This window comes from Daldinia caldariorum, assembly GCF_022478825.1.
Source record: "Daldinia caldariorum strain CBS 122874 unplaced genomic scaffold F4812scaffold_7, whole genome shotgun sequence".
NCBI classification, from domain to species: Eukaryota; Fungi; Ascomycota; class Sordariomycetes; order Xylariales; family Hypoxylaceae; genus Daldinia; species Daldinia caldariorum.
Window position 1 is genome coordinate 1,457,179 of NW_025953043.1, and position 18,081 is coordinate 1,475,259.

Genomic DNA, 18,081 nt, shown 5'->3' on the forward strand with positions numbered 1-18,081 from the left:
AACCTTAAATTGCGTCATATGATGGCGCGTTCGTCTCGCGTGGTGAGTGGAAGCTTTATTGGTAGCACGGTACGTACTTGTCTTTTGTTCAAATTGCCTAAGTCTTACTTTAATTGATTCGCGGTTCCGCACCGCGACTTTTTAACCCTCTTTTGCACAAAACCGCGATGAAATCCTATGCTTCGTCGGCATGGCTCGTAAAGCCACGAAACCGCTTGCCCTTGTAACAAAGCGAGCAATAGCTGGCGAAAATGAAAGCCAGGATAGTCAAGATATGTTAGAGATGCACATGCTAAGGCATGGAGTGGGTGTGGTGAGTGGCGGTTCCATGCATTGCTTTTTCTTGGTAGCAAGATGATCAGCACTGGGTTTTTCTTTGGCCTAACCACCTTGCAACAAATAGCTAAGCAGTTCGCCTGCGCCTATGCAGCCGACCTATCAATCGAATCGGAGTGCTTTTGCATCAAGCATAGGACCAACAAAAGCAAATATTTCATATTCTATAAATCGGCCGAGAGGAACGCCTCAAATAAGCAAGGTAAGTGTAATACATGCGCATTCTCATTTCTCATTGCTATGTTACCTAGTCGCAGACTTGGAGAATTTTGGAGACCTTGAATTTGGCAAGGGTGGCACTGATCCGATTGCATCCCACTACTAGCGACAACCACAAAACGCGTCGAACGCGCCCATTGAGTCAGATATCGAGGACGATCCTATGAAGCAGCCCAGTCAGACGCGACCAAAATCTAACTCGTCCGCACCGCGTTCTCCCAATCTGCCGTCAACTTTAGAACCTGAGCTGGTCTCTATCCAATCAATATGCGACCATACTACATCTGCAGATGAACAACCTACCCAACTGGTTATAAATGGTCCGCTACCTACCCTTCAACAATCTGATAGAGCGAATGGGAAAACGAGGGAAATGTCGTCAGAATCACCAACCCAATCAAATGACGGGCGTAGTTACGAGCAATACAACGAAAATTCCGAGCCGCAATCAATATCGCAGGCAAGCAGTTTTCGCGAACATCCCACACTACACGAAGACGACACAGGGTACTTAAATTTTAGGCGGACTCATTACGACATACCGGACTCTATACCAGAAGGAAACGAAGAAGAAGCCAAGACAGGCCATGTTGACAATGGTATTGAGAAGTCGCAACCGACATCGCAAGTACCTGAGACAAATAGCCATTATATAGCCCCTCCCGAAACACCTTCAATAACCCAGAAATTATTTCAGCATCGTGGGGATGGCGCCGAATTGATTCCCCCATCTCAACTTTTCGGACAGACACAATGGACTTCGGCTGTTCGGAAAGCTAGTCCCACGTCGTCTCGTCCATCGCCTGACGTCTTTAACCACAATACAATCTCACCTAACCCGGTCTCGTCTCCTCTCAAACACAAGGGGCTTAGAAGTTCGCCTACTCGCGCTTTTACTTCAAGTCCAACATTACCTAGAATCTCGTCTCGTCCATCGGATGATAAAACCCCATCTGCGCCGACAAATAGCCACGAGGACGATAGCTCCAATCAAAGAAATGTGGAAGAGCCTCTACTCCCTCACCTTGAAATGCCAAGGCAAAGGACCGTGCTAGAACCAATCAGCGAGTATAAATCGTACCGAAGACGAAGCTTGGAAATCGAGACAAGCGATCCTTCCAGTCAAGTTCACGATAATTCAGACTCGAATTCCGAAGCCGACTTGATTGCGCAACGGCGTCGCCTGGCTAGGTTAAAACAGGAAAAGGCTAGCAAGTCATTCCCGGCCGTCACTCTCCCTCGTTCAGGGGCACGAAAAGGTGACAATGTGGAAGTACCATCAACTAACCGTCCTAAGTCGTTTCAGGGTCGAAATAGAAGGAATACAGACCAGTATTTGGCACAGAATTACTCCGAACCTGCAACTGACAGCAAGTCGCAGGAAACAGTTGCAGACTCTCAGGAGCATCTTGCACCACCGCGGAATACAAAAGCTGCTCCAAATCTTAATAGTTCTAATGAAAAAGATATTGACTGTGCTGAAAATCACGATGTCATTAACCTTTCGAACTCCCAAGCTCCAACATCCAATGGAGAATACAGGGAGACTATTCCTGAGACCAGTCCTCCGGCCACTTCCGCAGAGCCACCGAAGTTCTCAGATAATGGACCAGGTCTTTATTCTAGTGCCAAGTCCGAGACTGAAGCTCTCCCACTTCCAACTCTCACAAACGATATAACTTCTACTGAGCAGCTAAAAGAACCAAGCGCTGTCTCGAATCTTCCAAAACAGCCTTCATTGCTATGTGCAGGCCGAAAATATAAGCCCACCAGAGAACAGTCTGCTGTGGACTCTTCGCCCTCCGTAGTTCTCGCATCGTCTCCACAGAGAGCAGCTTGCCAGCCAACGAGGCCTAGGGATGCAGCCACGCCATCACCTACCAGAGATGACTTGCCGCCTGCCTCAGATCCGAGGACAGGGACGTCAACTTTATCAACTCTATCAGCAACCCCCAGCATGTCTTCGAGTATCACGCCCAGTACAGATCCCGGTGTCGTGATGGAAGATATTGAAGGACCTAGTTCATCGCCAGTGGTAACGAAAATGCAACGTCGAGGAAGACAATCTCTTCCGTCTTCGTTACCTCACATTAAGACATATTCACGTTCTCGAGAAAGCCTAAGAAGAAGTACGCGTTATAGTTCAGTGTCAACCGACGAGTTGGCTAGATCACCAATGCCTGTATCCGATAAGAATGAGCGAAAGCCACCCATTCGAAAACTCGCAAGGCATTCATTCGCTAATTCAGATCTATTCCAAGCTTCGACGGCAACTGAGGGAATTTTCGCGGGGATGGTATTTGCCCTCTCGTTTCAAGGATCCCAGGCTAGGAAGAGCAAAGGGAATTCCACGGATAGAGCGAACATCGAGCGTATGATCCGCCAGGAAGGTGGCAAGATTCTCTCGGATGGTTTTGATGAACTGTTTCAGTTTGATTCATTCCAAGCCACGGGAAACAGCATGTCTTCTCGCGACCTATCTAGCTCGTTAACACTTTTGGATCAAGATACTGGATTTACAGCTTTAATAGCCGATGGGCACTCTCGGAAGGTGAAGTATATGCAGGCACTTGCACTGGGAATCCCATGTTTGGCACCCAAGTGGATAATGAACTGCATTTCAAAGAGGGAAATAATAGATTGGTCCTCATATCTGCTATGCGCCGGTCCAAGTACACTCCTAGGAGAGGCTATCCGTTCGCGCAATCTACAACCTTATGACGCTTCTACAGCAAGGCTTGCAGATGTTGTGAACGAAAGACCAAAATTATTAGAAGAGGCACGAATTCTTCTTGTAATGAAGAAAACCAAGAACGAGAGAAAGAAGCTACCATATGTGTTTCTGGCACAGGTGCTTGGTGGTTCTCTTGTGCGGGTTTACAGTCTCGAAGAAGCCCGGATGAAGCTTCGGGACGAGGAGTCTCAAAACCGGCCGTTCGACTGGGTATATGTCGATGACTCTCTGCACAACGCTCAGGATGCTCTATTCGGCTCGACGGCAGGAAGCACGGCTACGAAGAAACGAAAACGACAGAGTACAGGATCTGAGGGAACTAGCCCACCACCAAAGAGGATTAGGACCCTCACTGACGAGCTGGTAATTCAGAGTCTTATTCTAGGACGATTAATTGAGGACGGCGAGATGGAGGAGTAATCTTTTGCCTTTCACGCGTGCTGTCACTGGAGTTGGTTTCATCATGCCATGGTTGTATTTTCATGGCGTTTTGGTCAGGGCATATACGGGTATTTTCGTTTTCACAAGGTATTTGTATGGTATCAACAAGGGACCAAGGATAATGTTTTATTCGGGGAACAGTTAATGTACGTTATGAATTATTAGTACGGAGAACGACGTTAGACGCTTATGGTTATAATCATGCGTTTCAAGTATTTTATTTTCTCTCCTTTTTTTTCCCCCTCTTCTCGGCATGGATTTGAACAGCTCGACAATTAATGTCCATTGGAGAAATTCAAAGAATTCATAAATGCTACTAAGCTACTGTGCTTACTATAGATAATGTCGTCATATATGAAAGTTGGGCTATAGCGGGCTGCCCTGATTTTCAGCTAAGATGGTACGTCGCTAAAATGGCGTTCGCGATGGGATCGCGCGTGGCCCAAAGCAGGACCATACTCAAAGTTGTACAACCTCCATCTGTTACCCCCCCCCCAAAAAAGTGACATACCTAGTACGTGTAGAAGGTGTGGAAATGTGTGATAACGATGTGGAAAAGGGGAGACTCTTCAGCTAGATCGGGATCTTGAGGCTCGATCGGAAAATACTATTACTAGTTTCATCTCAATTGACGGGCTCAAAATGGGATGGTTTTTGTAAAAATGGAGAGTTACCTACTATATAGGACCAGGCCAAAATAAAGCCACCCTAGTCATTTATAGTGATAAGTGGCAATGAAGAAGTTTGTTGGAAATGCTTCGAACTTTAGAAACCCGATCCATCACACTAGAAGCGTGGGATCTTTTGAAGGATGACAAAAAAAAAAAAAAAAAAGGCGCGTACCTGACACCGGAGGTCTTTCCCGAGGCGAGGGGGTTGGATATGACTCGCGATGTTTTACTTTACCACTTTCCTTTTTCTATCTCCTAAATAAATAAACTACAAGACAAATACAGATAGGGCCGGACGAAACTAGGGTAAATCCCATTCTACGAAGTTCGATAATATACAAACACGGTAGGAAAATAGACTCGGGAGCCGCAAGTTCCGGGGCCGTTACAAAACACCTCGCCCGATATTTTTTTTTCGGGAAGTCTCTTTTTGGTTTGTTTTATTTTTTAGTTTCCTATCTTTCCGTGCTAACTTTTAGCTGCGGGATCCGAGATGGGGGCACCAAGTCTGGGAGAGAGAGAAAAAGAATAGTCCAGACTGTTGTTGAATGATGCCCATTTTATTTCCCCCCTTATTCTGAAAGCGCGATTTCCTATGTAAGATGATGGAGACATTATTTGTCTTAGGAAAAAAGAATCCGAGAGTTAAGAAAAGGAGATCAAAGCTAATTATGGCGGGGCTGAGAAAAGAACTCGTCTAATGGCCGATACCATTGGTAGCATGCGGAATATTAGATATGCTAAAGTGAAAAGAAAACTGATACTATTCGCACACTAGCTTCCTTGTCTCTCAATTCCAAGGGCTAGAACAGAACCGGCCGCATACCGCAACCCCATCGCAAAGCAGCAACATGGGGAATTTACCATGCATGAGAACGGCACACGCGATGGAACCCATGTCAACACAACATTCCCACAGATGTGCTTCCTACATACATACATTACATGGTATTTGCTGCCTGGTCACCGAAATGTATGTAGGTGTCACTATAAGTAAGACATGGGTATACGCGAGGATGTATGCGAACTCAAAGAAAACCCTGACCGCTTTGGATACCTTTTCATCGTCGCATTGCAGCATTGACTTTTTTGAAGCTCTCGCGCCGTGCCAGGACACACATATACGTAGTATTGTACGTACATACTACTGGCGTGGGGCATGAAGTTTAGAATATGGAGCCAGCCTCTTTCCAAAGTCCCGGCGCATGCGGGATTTCAACGCGACGTCCGTAGCAAATGCTCCGTGCTGTCCAGATTCCATACAGCCTCTTTCTTGGGAAAAGTTCAGTAAGCCCCAGGTTCATCTAGATTCGAACCGTTCGATTGTCATTCAATTGATAAAATATATAACCAGGTTGTCAAGGCCGCTGGGTGCCGATAACCACGATGGTAGTATGTCTGACATATATCTGACATGTAAGGCATATATATTGACGGCCCTGCATCGAAAACACGTGCTGCATTCTATAAGGCCGGAGCTCTCGGCGCGTTAATATTAGATATAAGCGGTCTGATGTAGGCTTCAGCCCGACAAGAACAACGAACCATGGTTCGATAATACATTTCCTCTCTGCTGAGTATTATGTGAGCTCGGTCCATAACCTACCCTAAGTGGAAGAGTTCAGGGACTCTTTCCATCTAGGTACCTAGATAAACATAATACTATTTCCCCGAATATATGATATTTCTTTTATATTGAACTGAATGTTAGGTAGTGCTTGCAAATCGACACTCGAAAGTACAATACATAAAGCCAAGACTGACTTAACTCTCTACTACCAATGGGAACTTAATATAAAACAAGAACGTCGAATACTCTATCCAACCTTTGTCTATGCTTGCTGCATGGGCCAACAAATTGGGCAAAAGCTTGGCAATGCACCTCCGCATCCCTGGTTGAGCCTCGCGGAGCTGAACAATGGACGATACAAACGCCATTACCTACAATCTGTCTGTCACCACACGATTGTGTCAAAAAGTATTATCAGTCACATCATCTAACATCTATATTATTATTGTTCAATAGAAAAGACGGGATGTACTTAGGAAAACATGATCGACCTACTTACCTATCTCGTGTAGTCGGAACAATTATCTCGCCTTCTCCCGAGGAATTCTTGGCTTCACGTCATCAGTACTTATTTCTGTCATTGTTTGCGAACCCGAGAAAAGAAAGATAAGAAAAAAAAAGTGCAGCGATTTAGTACAGGCTCGGTCAGTCTATGCGAAGGTGGATAAGGCCTTTCGATATTATAGTTTATTTAGCTTCGATGCTCTTGGGCGTCACAGCGTCTCACTAGAAATTCCAGCTATCGGTGCTGGCTACTGTAGATAGCTTAGACCAGGCCCATCGTCAAATCCGGCCGAGGGGAGAATAGAATATTTCGTCACTGTTTGTTCGTTGTTCTTGTCACCTACCGAATAATGCTAGGCTTCCCGCCTGCGAATTGATGGAGGTTCGACCTAGCAAACCCGAGCGCGTTTGCTGTTACAGGGTATCTACCAGGAAACACAACGAGAAACGAAACTTGCAGGAAGGAACTTAACAGAGGAACTTATTAGAGTTTGACGACGACTGCAACGGTACCGTTTAGAGTAAGTGTGGGGTTTTTGCTGGGCTAACAGGGGCTTTACCTGCTTGCTTTAGGTATGCACGGACCTATCCCCAAACCGGCCATCAGTCATATCATCGAATCATCGAACGAATGGAGCTAAGGGCTAGGTACAGAAGGATGTTGTACCTATGTGAGTACCTATAGCAACTAATTACAGTGTCTGCAGCAGCCTAAAAATATCTCCAAAAGACTAAAAGCTACCTGAAAGATACCTATAATCTGGGCTAACAGACCTGCAGTTTCCCGTCGCATTTGCGATAGAATACCTACCACCTATCGAAGGCAAATACCTAAAAACCGGCAGCACGGCATGAGCATACCTAAACCATAGCAGGAAAGCACGGGGAGAAGAGACAGGAGAACTTATGGGAAATTCGATCAATCACAATAATTAAATTTCGATTGCGCTTACAACCGTAACTTCGGGGAATCCCATCTAACCATCGCCCACGCCCAACAATCCCATTCACGATCCTCGCTCCCTTTTCCCCGCCTTGGATGGGATAGTGGACAATGGGCTGATACCATGTAGTATGTACTAATAAATCGAACACCTAATAGCACCGAGAAACAGAACGATCGATTCTATTTACAATCGTCGTTACCGAATCTACCGAATCAAGAAGAATCATAGAATCATACATAGAATCCCCCAGACTTTTTTTTGGTCCTCTTCGCAAAGTCACCTTTTCTAATCTTACCCTAGTTGATAATAAGGAAAATAATATGAGGTGGTGGTGTAAGTGTTCATCAAGGTAGTTCTCCCGCTTCAATCACTTACATACCTACCAGGTAACCTACCTATACATACTACCTCATATGTATGCGTATGTCCATATTCGTTTGCAGTTAAAACCTCTCGTTTCCTCTCTTCCCCCCTCTCCTCATTCCAAGGATTCCAAGCCAAAGGCGGTCTCATTTTTACCGGGGTATCGTTCGAAGATCAAATAATAAGATCCTTAACTTGACCTTGACTTTTGGGTTTCTCGGCCTTGAACTCGCATGTGTCGTGGTGCCGTAGCGCAGCTTTCCCGTATTTTCCTAGGCAAGCTTTAGGCAAGATTTTGGAGGTGATCGACATCGGTAGCGAAGAAGGGTATTGACGCTTTCATTGGACAATCCCTCGTTCAAACGTCAACAAGATATCAAGATCACGTCAACACCTACGAAGTGATTAGCGACTAACGACCAACGAGGCCGCCTGCTTTGCGAGGGCTGCGAGGGCTGCGAGGTTCAACCCTGATTGGCTGCACTTGCGGACAAGCTATTCGGTACTACACCGAATCTAGCATTTTTCAGCTGGGATTATCCTCCCTTTACCACTGTCCGTCACAGCCCATCGCTGTCCACCACTGTCATTTTTCGCCTCTGTTTATCGTTTTGCGCCACTAAGAAGCGGGCAACCTGGCGCTGCTTGGTTATAAGCGCTACAAAGTGGTACTATAAGTCAAAAGTCACTATTGGCAAATACTGCAGATAACTGCAGATACTTGGGGGCACTTGGGGACAATAAAACAACAAGTTACGCCGAGTCGGCGTAAAGTTATCGACATTTACTTTGTTTTGCATCCCTCGGGTTGCGCAAAGAAGAAAAGAAACAAAAAAACAACACGACACAAGACGAGCGAAGACAAAAGTACTATGTATATCTACAAAAACTTTGAGTTGTTGTAGAGATCCATATCAGCTCTCTCACCATTGTATTAAAAGAAGGCTCCCATATCATTACAAAACATTACAGAACCAAAGCAAAACAGAGTAAAGAAGCAAAGAGGTAGCGCTTCAACCTCTTTGCTTAAAAAAACCAACGAATTATCCTTCCCTTGTCATCGGATTTTTATTAACTTTCTCTGTTATCCTTGCGGCTACCACTTGTAGCGCTAGAGAGATAGATAGGACGGTTCCCCCACCCAAGACAAATCTAGCGTCCAGCCCACTTCAAAAACGCTAGACAACGGAGTGTGCGAGAAGAGAGAAAAAAAAAAGCAAAAGAAAAAAAGAGGATCCCTTATTGGCACATTCCGCACGTGTGTCAGCCAGTCCCGGCTAGTCGGCCACTCAGCATCTTTCCGCACTTTGGACCATTAGGCTACTGGACTTAGGTACTGCAGTCTACTGCTACCAACCAACTGAACACAGGCTCCCGGCGACTGGACATCATCCACATCATCAACTGGCACAGCCTATGCAACGTTCACTTACCTGGGCAGGTACCTGATTATTCTTACCTACCAAATATCCAAATCATTTGTCTTGACTCTTGATTTCTATCCACCTCAAAACTCAAAACTCTCAAAACCCACCACAATCATCCGATATTTCTTTTTATTCAAAAAGTCAATTCGAAATAAAATTGTACAAATAGTACGGTTTATATACTTCGTACCAGGCATCATTGTAATTTGCGGATCACCTCGGTAACTCGAATTACAAGCAACAAGCGCCAGTCCGCCCGCTATACGCCATTACTTTACATATCTTATCCACTGCATCCCAAAAGAGAAGAAGTCTTACTGCATACATGTCTCATTAGACGAACTCCATCCTCAAACGCCTATCTTCCTAGACGCCTATCGCTCTCTCCGCCGACCCAACGCCGATCTGGCTTAGCGAAGCGACCCATAAGCATAAGCAATTTGGATCGTCAGTGCTTTTTTTTTCTTTTTTGTGACTGGAGTTCCGAAAAGGGAGAAGAGGAGAAAATCCTTTCTCAACCATGTTAGGCCAAGATCATAATATGAGGATGAGATCTCTCGATCCATCTCCTCAAGTTTACTCCCACTCGAGATCAAGAACCTCTTCCTCCAGCGTATTCCCCCAAGCTTTCAACCCAATGCAGCACCTGCAACAGCCGCAGCCCCCTATGGGACACACACGGCGATCCCCCTCCGTGAACACTTTCAGCACAACTTCGAGCAACACCCCACCTGCCGCATACCGAACGTCGCCTACCGCCGATATTCGACGTAGCACGTCCTCGAGATCAGGCGGTGGCGGCGCTCCGACGAGCTATGTCGCCCTGCTTCGAAAGCAAAAAGCCACCGTCTGGTGCGATCGGTCACAAACAGAAGACCCGCGACTCCTGGCTCAGCAGCGTTTAGCGAAGCAAAGGGCCAATCAAGAAGTTATCGGCGGTACGATGCAAAGCCGTACCTCGACTGGGATAGGAAGCACTGGCGGCAAGGTTGCCGCTAAGATCCGCCATCACGGCAAGCCCGGTGTTGTAGGATATACACCCGATAGCAATTATATGGGAGTTACTGGAGTACCCATGCGATTGAGCGCTACCGAAGTCGAGGGCGAAGACGGTGACGAGGATGATCTGTCAATGCGTCGCCTGTATCACCGTAGGACGGGTAGCAGCGGGCGCAGTAGTACCGCCAGCAGCAGACGGGGCCTCACGTATCGTACTTCCGGCGCTTCTCAGCACAGCAAGAGATGGAGCCCTGGCGACACTCCGGAACGGGCGGGCAGTATGGTTATCGAGGATCTCGAGTATACTCCTGGTGATGATAAGCTAGGGGGCCGACCGCAGAGCACTCGCAGCGGGAGTAGCGCAGAGAAAGCCGATGCTCTACCCGAGCTTGGAGGCGCTAGCAATACCAAACTGGCGAGCAATAGCATGATGAACGCCGCACTCACGAGAGAGAAGAGCGTCAAGAACCCTGAGGATCTTCGACGCCGCGGTAGTGTAGACGAGCGGACGATGACTCTTACAAGCGGGCGACTATTCATTGCGAACCCCGACTAAGGAGACAAATTTTTCTTTATTTTACAATCTGAGCATGTCATTTGGACGGTCAAAGGCAATCACGGCGTTTGACGGCCATATCGAAGGATATTTTTGCATTGCAACGGCGTTTATTAGGCTTTTGAAACGGACGAGGTCATCCACGGGGCATATTGAAACCTTTTAGGGAACAGGGACAGCCCTTCATACGGTCGTTCATGGTATCGCGTCGGTTCGAGTAGTTTTGATTTTTTATTAATCTTCGGAGCATATACCCTCGCTACCGCTTCGGAGTTTGTTTTCTGCTTTTTTTTTACTTTTACTTGTTTTTCTTTTTTCTTAACATGCTAAACTCGCTGAGCGAGATATAGCAGGATCCCCCAAAAGTCGGTGGAAGTCAGCGGTTGCGAAAATTGTGTATCACCGGCCTTTGAGCCAATAAGCGTAATTGGCGGTGGTTTGAGGCAAAGGGCAAGAAGACACCAAATATGGAAAATGTCGATACTACCCGGGCAGAAAAGAGAGGGATGTATTGCCATAGGAATTATTATCCATACTACCTACCTCCCGAGGTACCATAAGTGATTAGGGGAAGAGAGAATGGAGAGAAGGAGGAGTATAAGTTGGAAAGACGAATATAAATACTGGGGATCGCTTGCGGCTCTGGACATTCAAGCCGATTATATTCTAAGCGTGCTACTTATTTGTGAAGTGCGTATGTTTTCTATTGTGTATTATTATTGCTACTACTACTCAGTGTCCTGCCATTGTAATATGAAGGATCTGTTGCTTTATGGTTGAATAGCACGGCTTAAAATGCCATCTTGCCATTCATTTCTTGCCAACCTTTCTAGAGGAACCCGCCAAACTCATATAACTATCGTAAATATTGACATTATCACCGAAAATCAAGGACCCACGTTCAAAGCTCTTGGCTCTCTTTTTTTTTCCTTCTCTATTTAGTTACGCGTTATGGAGAATGCTTTAATTTCATACTATTTGTAAGCTTGGATTGCGCGAGCGCTTCCATTGCTTGGGTTTGATAGTGGACGTCGCTATTTCGGAAGATCTCCAAGTCGCGAGCGGAATAACGTCGGAGGGTTTTTACGGTATGGTGTTGTATGTTAGGTTAGGTTAGGTAGACTTGAGGGGGGGAGGATAAGTTACAACTTCGATTCTTATGGTTATAGATACCGCATATCATACAATATTTACATTCGACATAAACATATATACTGTTTGTTGCCAATCCATATTCCAGAGTACCCGAAACTTTTTTTCTTTTTTTAATCTATCAAAAGTCTTGATCCCGAGTCCAGCCATGGCGGAGCACCCTTCGTTTACGCTGGCGGCTTTGCGTAAGTGTCACGTGCGACGGGTCTATTGATGGGGAGAGGAAGATAGATAGACGATGGAGATGATATTTGAAGAACTTGGCTAACGGGCTTTTACTTTTTTTTTAACGGTTAGTTGCCGCGGGAGGAACGGCTGGATACATCAAGACGAAGTCTCGACCGTCGCTCATCGCGGGGCTCGGGCTGGGAGTTTCTTATGCGTTGTCTGGTATGCTCTTCTCTTCTCTTTTTCCTATACACCTCCTGCACTACTCGTTCATTAAACTCCCTCTCACTATTTGCTTTTTCTGGGATGTTTCCACTGTTGGTATTCACTCGGCACTATATTTGGTGCGCCCGTACCTAAAGCTACCTACCTACCTGGTACCTTCCTTACCTTAGGTAACCTACGAATGTGTCTAACCGGGGTGGTGCCAGGCTACCTGATCAAAGAAAACAAGGACTACGGCACGGAGCTCGCGCTGGGCAACAGCGTGCTGCTGCTGGGCTCCGCCGTGCCGCGCGTCGTCAAGACCAAGGCCCGCGCCCCCGTGCCCATCGGCCTGCTGGTCGCCGGCGCCCTCGCTACCTTCTACTACCAGAAGAAGGTCCGGGAGTTCCGGTTCGGCGTGTGAGGCTCGAGCTTATGCCCATGCTAAGTTACCTACGCTAGGCTAGGCTGGGTTATTGGGGACGTGGAACGGGATGGAATCGAATGAATGGAGTCTAAAAAAAGGAGATATCGGTTATGAACGAGAAAAAAAGCAAAGCGAAATGGGAAGCGGTTGGAACATGTACGATAGGATTAGGTCAAGCTACCTACGGTATCTAACTGGCAAGCTTGGGTAAGGTTAGGTAGCTAATTGTGTATTTCCCCCCTCTCCCTCCTCGATGCCTATCTACCTAGGAGGTACCTAAGGTGAAGATCTTCTCAAGTCCGAGTTTCCGAACTTCGGCTGTGTCCGCGTGTGGGCGGTTTTCGGATCAGACGCGCACGCATACACAGACCGTCTTCGTCTGTATTGTACAAGGCGTTCTGACGTTAACGACGACGACTTCTTACTACGTGGTATCATTTTTCGGGTTCGCCGAGAATCTATTTCCCTATGTACCCCTAGGGTCCCGAAGCCCCCCCCCCCCCCCTCCGTGGAGTTATGTATTCGCAAAGCCACGGGAAAACGTTACCTCTCCCTACCTCTTATATTATTACCGATCGTTGCATTTCTTCCTTTCGGAATGCGGTCCTTACGCTGAGGTTCTTTTTTGGTAATTTCGGAGATTCGCATTTGTTTCCAGGCCCGACGGATATATGTACATAGCTACCTAGCTACCTGTATTGCATTGCATTCTATCGAGTAAGTAAGCAAGTTTAACCGCAAAGAAGCCTGGGATTCACGCCTTGATAGCCTATGCAGCCACCGTCGTGGGACGCGTGGCCAAAGTAGCGGTGACTATGTATTGCCATGCCATGCCATGCTATGCTATGCCATATGTCCGTTATTAGCGGTGCCAGCTAATTCCCGTTGATTTACATACACACATGCATACATATGAGCTTGTGGATCTCTCGACGTGATCGGGACGATCATGGAATAAAATTTTAGGTATTAGAGAGCAAGATTTTCCTCCGGCGCAGCAGGTTGGAAGTTATTAAAAACAAGGAATGTGGCTATCCACCGGGCGACGACTCGAAAGGAATGAAACATGAAGTACGGGAATAACGTGGTAAATATGTGAGGTACGCATCTACATAGTGGTCCACTTAAGCTACAGCCCTATCAGCAAGTTTCCATTACCTCTCTTCAACCGGTTGTGGATGTGCTTCGATCTCTCTGACGATCTCTCTCGTCCGTGCATTATCCACAAAACTGAGGCCGATCAGCTCGACCACTTCCTCGACTGAAAAGTATAGACTGAGGTCGCTTTCCATCCACAGATACCGCACATCCTGCAGGTTACTCTGTAACACCTCGCTGAGATATTTGAGCCGTAGCCAACTACTAGCATACTGGGCCGTGGTCGGTATAGCATCCTCTGGCGCTCCCGGAGGAAGAAATAGGTCGTCGAGCTCCGTGATACGAGCGATTAGGCTCGCGATATTATACGCCTCATCCTGACCGATTCCGGCTAGATCCATAACGTCGGAGACGAGTTTCGAGGCAATGGTGTCGACCAGTGAGCCTACAGCTTGGCTCCAGGCCGATTTAGCTAATATCGTGGACCATGTCGCGGCGAGAGCGCGCACGTGCCCAGTCGCGCTGTCAACCTGCGCTTCTAAGTCAGAAGTAGCAAGCCCATCTTGCTGGAGAAGATTTTGAGAACCGCCTAGTAAATCCCGTATGATGGTTCTTTGCGTAGACATCTCGGATGAATAAGCGCGATTTGCAAAAGACTGGAGCGCCTTGATGTCATTGTCGAGGCGGAGCATCGCGATCGCGCGGGGCGTTAGATCTTGGCGGGCCTTCCACTCCTTAGCGAGGTCCGCAAGCCGTTCGGAAAGGTACGTTGCGTCGTTGTATAAAAACCTGGGCGAAAATGAGTTTTGGAACTTGAATATTGAGAGTAGACTTACATGTTGCCGCCTGCATTAAGTGTGTAATAATACGGGGATACGGCGCGGAACATGGCAAGGACAAGTGTTGGTAGTGAAAAGAGTCCCCCAGCTGTTGCTGCCATGGGATTGCCATCGTTTCTAAATTTATCTTAGCTCATAAGGACTTCGCACTTTTATCAGGACGTGAACTTACCCAACAAGTGAGGCCGCATCTTCAAGAATAGCCGAGACAAGTGCTATGACTGGTTCTGGCATAGAAGAGATATTGTATGTTTCTTTTAACGTCAACTCACGAGTCTGTGTGTTTGAAGGCTGAGTTTTGGCTGCCGGCTCTTCAGCGGCTACCCCTGTCGTATCCTCTTCACCCCATCCCCATGCCGCCGCGGGATCTTCTTCGGCTGCTGGGTCCTCCTGAGTTTGTTCACCGGCAGCGTCATCATCTCCCCAGCCCCACGCATCGGCTCCATCGTCTTCAGCAGCCTCTGGTTTTGAATTGGTGTCTTGTTGGATATCCGTCTCTCCATCATCCCATGCTGCGCCCCAGTCATCATCGTCATTTGAAGGACCGACGCCATTGGCGGCCAATTCTTTGCCTTCGGACTGCGTGACTGTCTGAGTTTCAACACGTTCTACTTCTTTTGGCTGGCCGAGTCCTTGTGAAAGCTTTGTACGGACGGTGTCTAATGCGGTTTCTTTACACTTGGATAACCACACTTTGGGAGCATCGTCAACCCAGTCCTGTAGCTCTTGGAATCCAGCGAGTTTCAGACTTCGTAAGCGGCTACAGAATGCCTTGACAACTTCCGTGACATCTCGAAAACCATCCATTTCTTTCAGGGACGCTGGAACGGATGTGTCTAGCCAAATGCTTATGAGTCGAGGAATAAGATCTGGCATCATTACGTTGGATAGAGAAAATACCAGCTCTTCAGGTAGGCGCTCAGATAGGTACGTCACCACCAGATCCAGATCAGAAAATAAAGAAGTGATAGATCTATCTGCGCGCCCGTTCAATGTTAAATATGACTAGTATAATGTTAGCATCTTCTAGATGTGACGTGAGAAAATTCATACACCCTCTAACTGGATCTTAGGTAGCTCCTGAGATTCGGTGTTGGTGCGTGGACCGACAATAGCTTGGTCTATGTCATGCCAGAATGAAGTCATTCTCTGGTCAAGCTCTTTATACGCCTTAAGGCCGACGACAGCATCGGCTAGATTCATCTGCTCATCTTCAAGAGGTCAGATAGGTTGTAGCGTATTTGATTGTCATAATTACCTTGGTGATTTTGAAACACAGCTATTTTCGCATTTTCCCGGTCTACCCGTACGAGGGAGTCCCAAACCCTGTCGAACACATCATGAATGGTAGACTTCAACTCAAAAGCCCTCATATCAAGGAGCTTCATAACGCGGCAAGACTTTCCAACAGAAATAGCGTCCAATGCAGACCAAGACTCTGGGATTAGTTAATAATAAACAACGTAACAAGGTGATGTGTCTCTTACTCTCTAGAAGGTGAAGTGAGTCCAGTATCCTGCGCTCATCTCGCGCTCGTTCAACTTGATCGAAGAGCTCATTCACATGTTTGATATTTCCTAATGCATGGTGGACTTGTTGGCTGTACTGGACCTCTTGTTGCAGGAACTTAACCTTAGTTTCCGCCTCTTCTATTGCTTTCCCCGACACATCAGGCGCTTGCGACCGTCGTATGATATCGTTCGCCCAGTTCCGCGATCGGGTTATATCATCTTCGAGAGATTTCGCATTTGCGATCCATTGGTTTACATCCGGAGCAGTTTCTTCGTTGATCTTATGGATATCGGACTATGGTAATTCAATTAGCCACTGGACTGCCTAGATAGAACGACACGGATAGTTATACAGTACCTCTAGCTTTATCTTGGCTGCTTCTAAGGATGCTAAGGCTGGCGCAAAGTGTTGCGCTGAGATTTGTCGCGACGATATGTCTTCATCGGGAAAGATACCGTACAGAGAGAATTCGACTATGGCATGGCCAACTTGGGCTCCGTCATTAACAGACATGGTACTAGAATAGACGCAAGCCTGTTGTGTTCTTATTGTAAAATGATACTGGCTCGAGGTATCAATGAAAGGGCAAGCTATGCAGCATGAGTGACGACGGTGATGAGCTGGCTAGCAAAGACACTAGAAGTCATTAAATTTGGGAAAGATCTAGTTGCGTTATTCTATATAACGGTTGGTATTATTGAAGGGAATTAGATTGAGTATGTAATGAAAAAGCATAGCTATAAAAACAAAGAAAGTTGAAGAAGCTTGTAATCGCGTGGTGCGCGGTGGTGGTGATAGCTTCAAAAGAAAAGGCTACGTCAATTTTGATTTGGTTGTTGTTACGGACAAATCATTCTAAAGCTACGGCGAAGCTTGGACCCAAAAATGATTTATGATAGGTACCTATCTGGCGCCTAGCGCTTAGCGCTTATTCATGCAGGTTGAGTCGATTTGCAGCCCCGCCGCGGGGTTGATAGGTAGTAGGACCACTGGGACTAAAAAAAAAAGAGGGAGGAGCAAAGGGATTTGATCTCATCAATGGAAGGAGAAATATCGGGAACCTTTCAAAGCTTAAAAAAAAGGGTAGTCGCAAATAATTGCACCCCATCTTTTTATTAATAAGTCCAAAGCCTTGTGTCCTTGTATCTTTGAATCCCTGACGTATCTCTCTTTCATTCCATCTTGTGAACAAACCAACCTAGAAGATTCATACTTTTTTTCAGCTTCTTTCAATTAGGTAGAATCGCAATCTTCTACCCGCTCTTCTTATTCTTAGATTTGCTTTTTTTCGTGTTTCGTCCCATTCCCCCTCTTTTGTATGACCTCCAACCCGGCAGTCCTATGCCTAAATAATTCGTACAGAAGAAGTATTCCGTGCCTGACGTGCCGCATCATCACATCATCTTTTAAGCTGACGCCAGGATTTTTTCCAGGATTTGGTACCCGAAATTTGGTCACTTTTACCTGCAGCTGGTTCAGATCGAAAGCACTCCAGTTTTCACCTCGATCTTATTGGCGGCTCCCCGTCTTGTCACAATATACATCCTCCCACCCACGGAATCATAGGTATGTCAGAGGCATTCTCACCCTCTTATCATTTGTGATTTACATTCCCCGGATCGACCTTGTTGAGCACAAAGTACTACATTCCAACACATACATAAGTCCTTCCGAGTAGCTACAGTTATTATTAGCACCTGTTGTCTCTTACTCGGCAACTTCTTCTTTAGGTACTTAGAAGATGGATTCAAGGACATAAAAACTTTTCATAATATCATGATCGGTCAGGCGCAACTTAAGGCATCAGTCTTAGTTGCTCTAATTTCTATCATTGGTGCCATCATTATCTTCTACCACCAGAGGCTTGGTAATATTGGGTATGAAAGCCTACCTTAATGTGACCGATCCCAAGGT

The 18,081-nt window shown here is 46.5% G+C and overlaps 4 protein-coding genes across 4 annotated transcripts; 3 read left to right on the forward strand and 1 right to left on the reverse strand.

The window, feature by feature from the left end:
* Positions 1–150: 150 nt before the first annotated feature.
* F4812DRAFT_374327 (uncharacterized protein) lies at positions 151–4,219 on the forward strand. The gene is made up of 4 exons (XM_047931970.1): positions 151–313; positions 404–538; positions 662–1,762; positions 1,862–4,219. Exons 1-4 carry the CDS (start codon positions 191–193, stop codon positions 3,707–3,709), a joined length of 3,207 nt encoding a protein of 1,068 aa, XP_047790901.1. The 5' UTR covers positions 151–190; the 3' UTR covers positions 3,710–4,219.
* Positions 4,220–9,732: 5,513 nt separating this feature from the next.
* On the forward strand, positions 9,733–10,767 carry F4812DRAFT_459017 (uncharacterized protein; the record flags this gene model as incomplete). Its single annotated transcript, XM_047937463.1, has 1 exon — positions 9,733–10,767. The coding sequence occupies one exon, from the start codon at positions 9,733–9,735 to the stop codon at positions 10,765–10,767; it is 1,035 nt and encodes a 344-aa protein (XP_047790902.1).
* A 1,147-nt stretch (positions 10,768–11,914) lies between these two features.
* On the forward strand, positions 11,915–13,187 carry F4812DRAFT_427412 (transmembrane proteins 14C-domain-containing protein). Its single transcript, XM_047934096.1, has 3 exons — positions 11,915–12,104; positions 12,217–12,309; positions 12,519–13,187. The coding sequence occupies exons 1-3, from the start codon at positions 11,927–11,929 to the stop codon at positions 12,713–12,715; spliced, it is 468 nt and encodes a 155-aa protein (XP_047790903.1). The 5' UTR covers positions 11,915–11,926; the 3' UTR covers positions 12,716–13,187.
* Positions 13,188–13,231: 44 nt separating this feature from the next.
* F4812DRAFT_427416 (uncharacterized protein) lies at positions 13,232–17,007 on the reverse strand. Its single transcript, XM_047934097.1, has 7 exons — positions 16,525–17,007; positions 16,143–16,461; positions 15,914–16,093; positions 15,709–15,866; positions 14,828–15,660; positions 14,653–14,772; positions 13,232–14,605 (listed from the first exon to the last, which is right to left on the reverse strand). Exons 1-7 carry the CDS (start codon positions 16,678–16,680, stop codon positions 13,873–13,875), a joined length of 2,499 nt encoding a protein of 832 aa, XP_047790904.1. The 5' UTR covers positions 16,681–17,007; the 3' UTR covers positions 13,232–13,872.
* Positions 17,008–18,081: the final 1,074 nt, after the last annotated feature.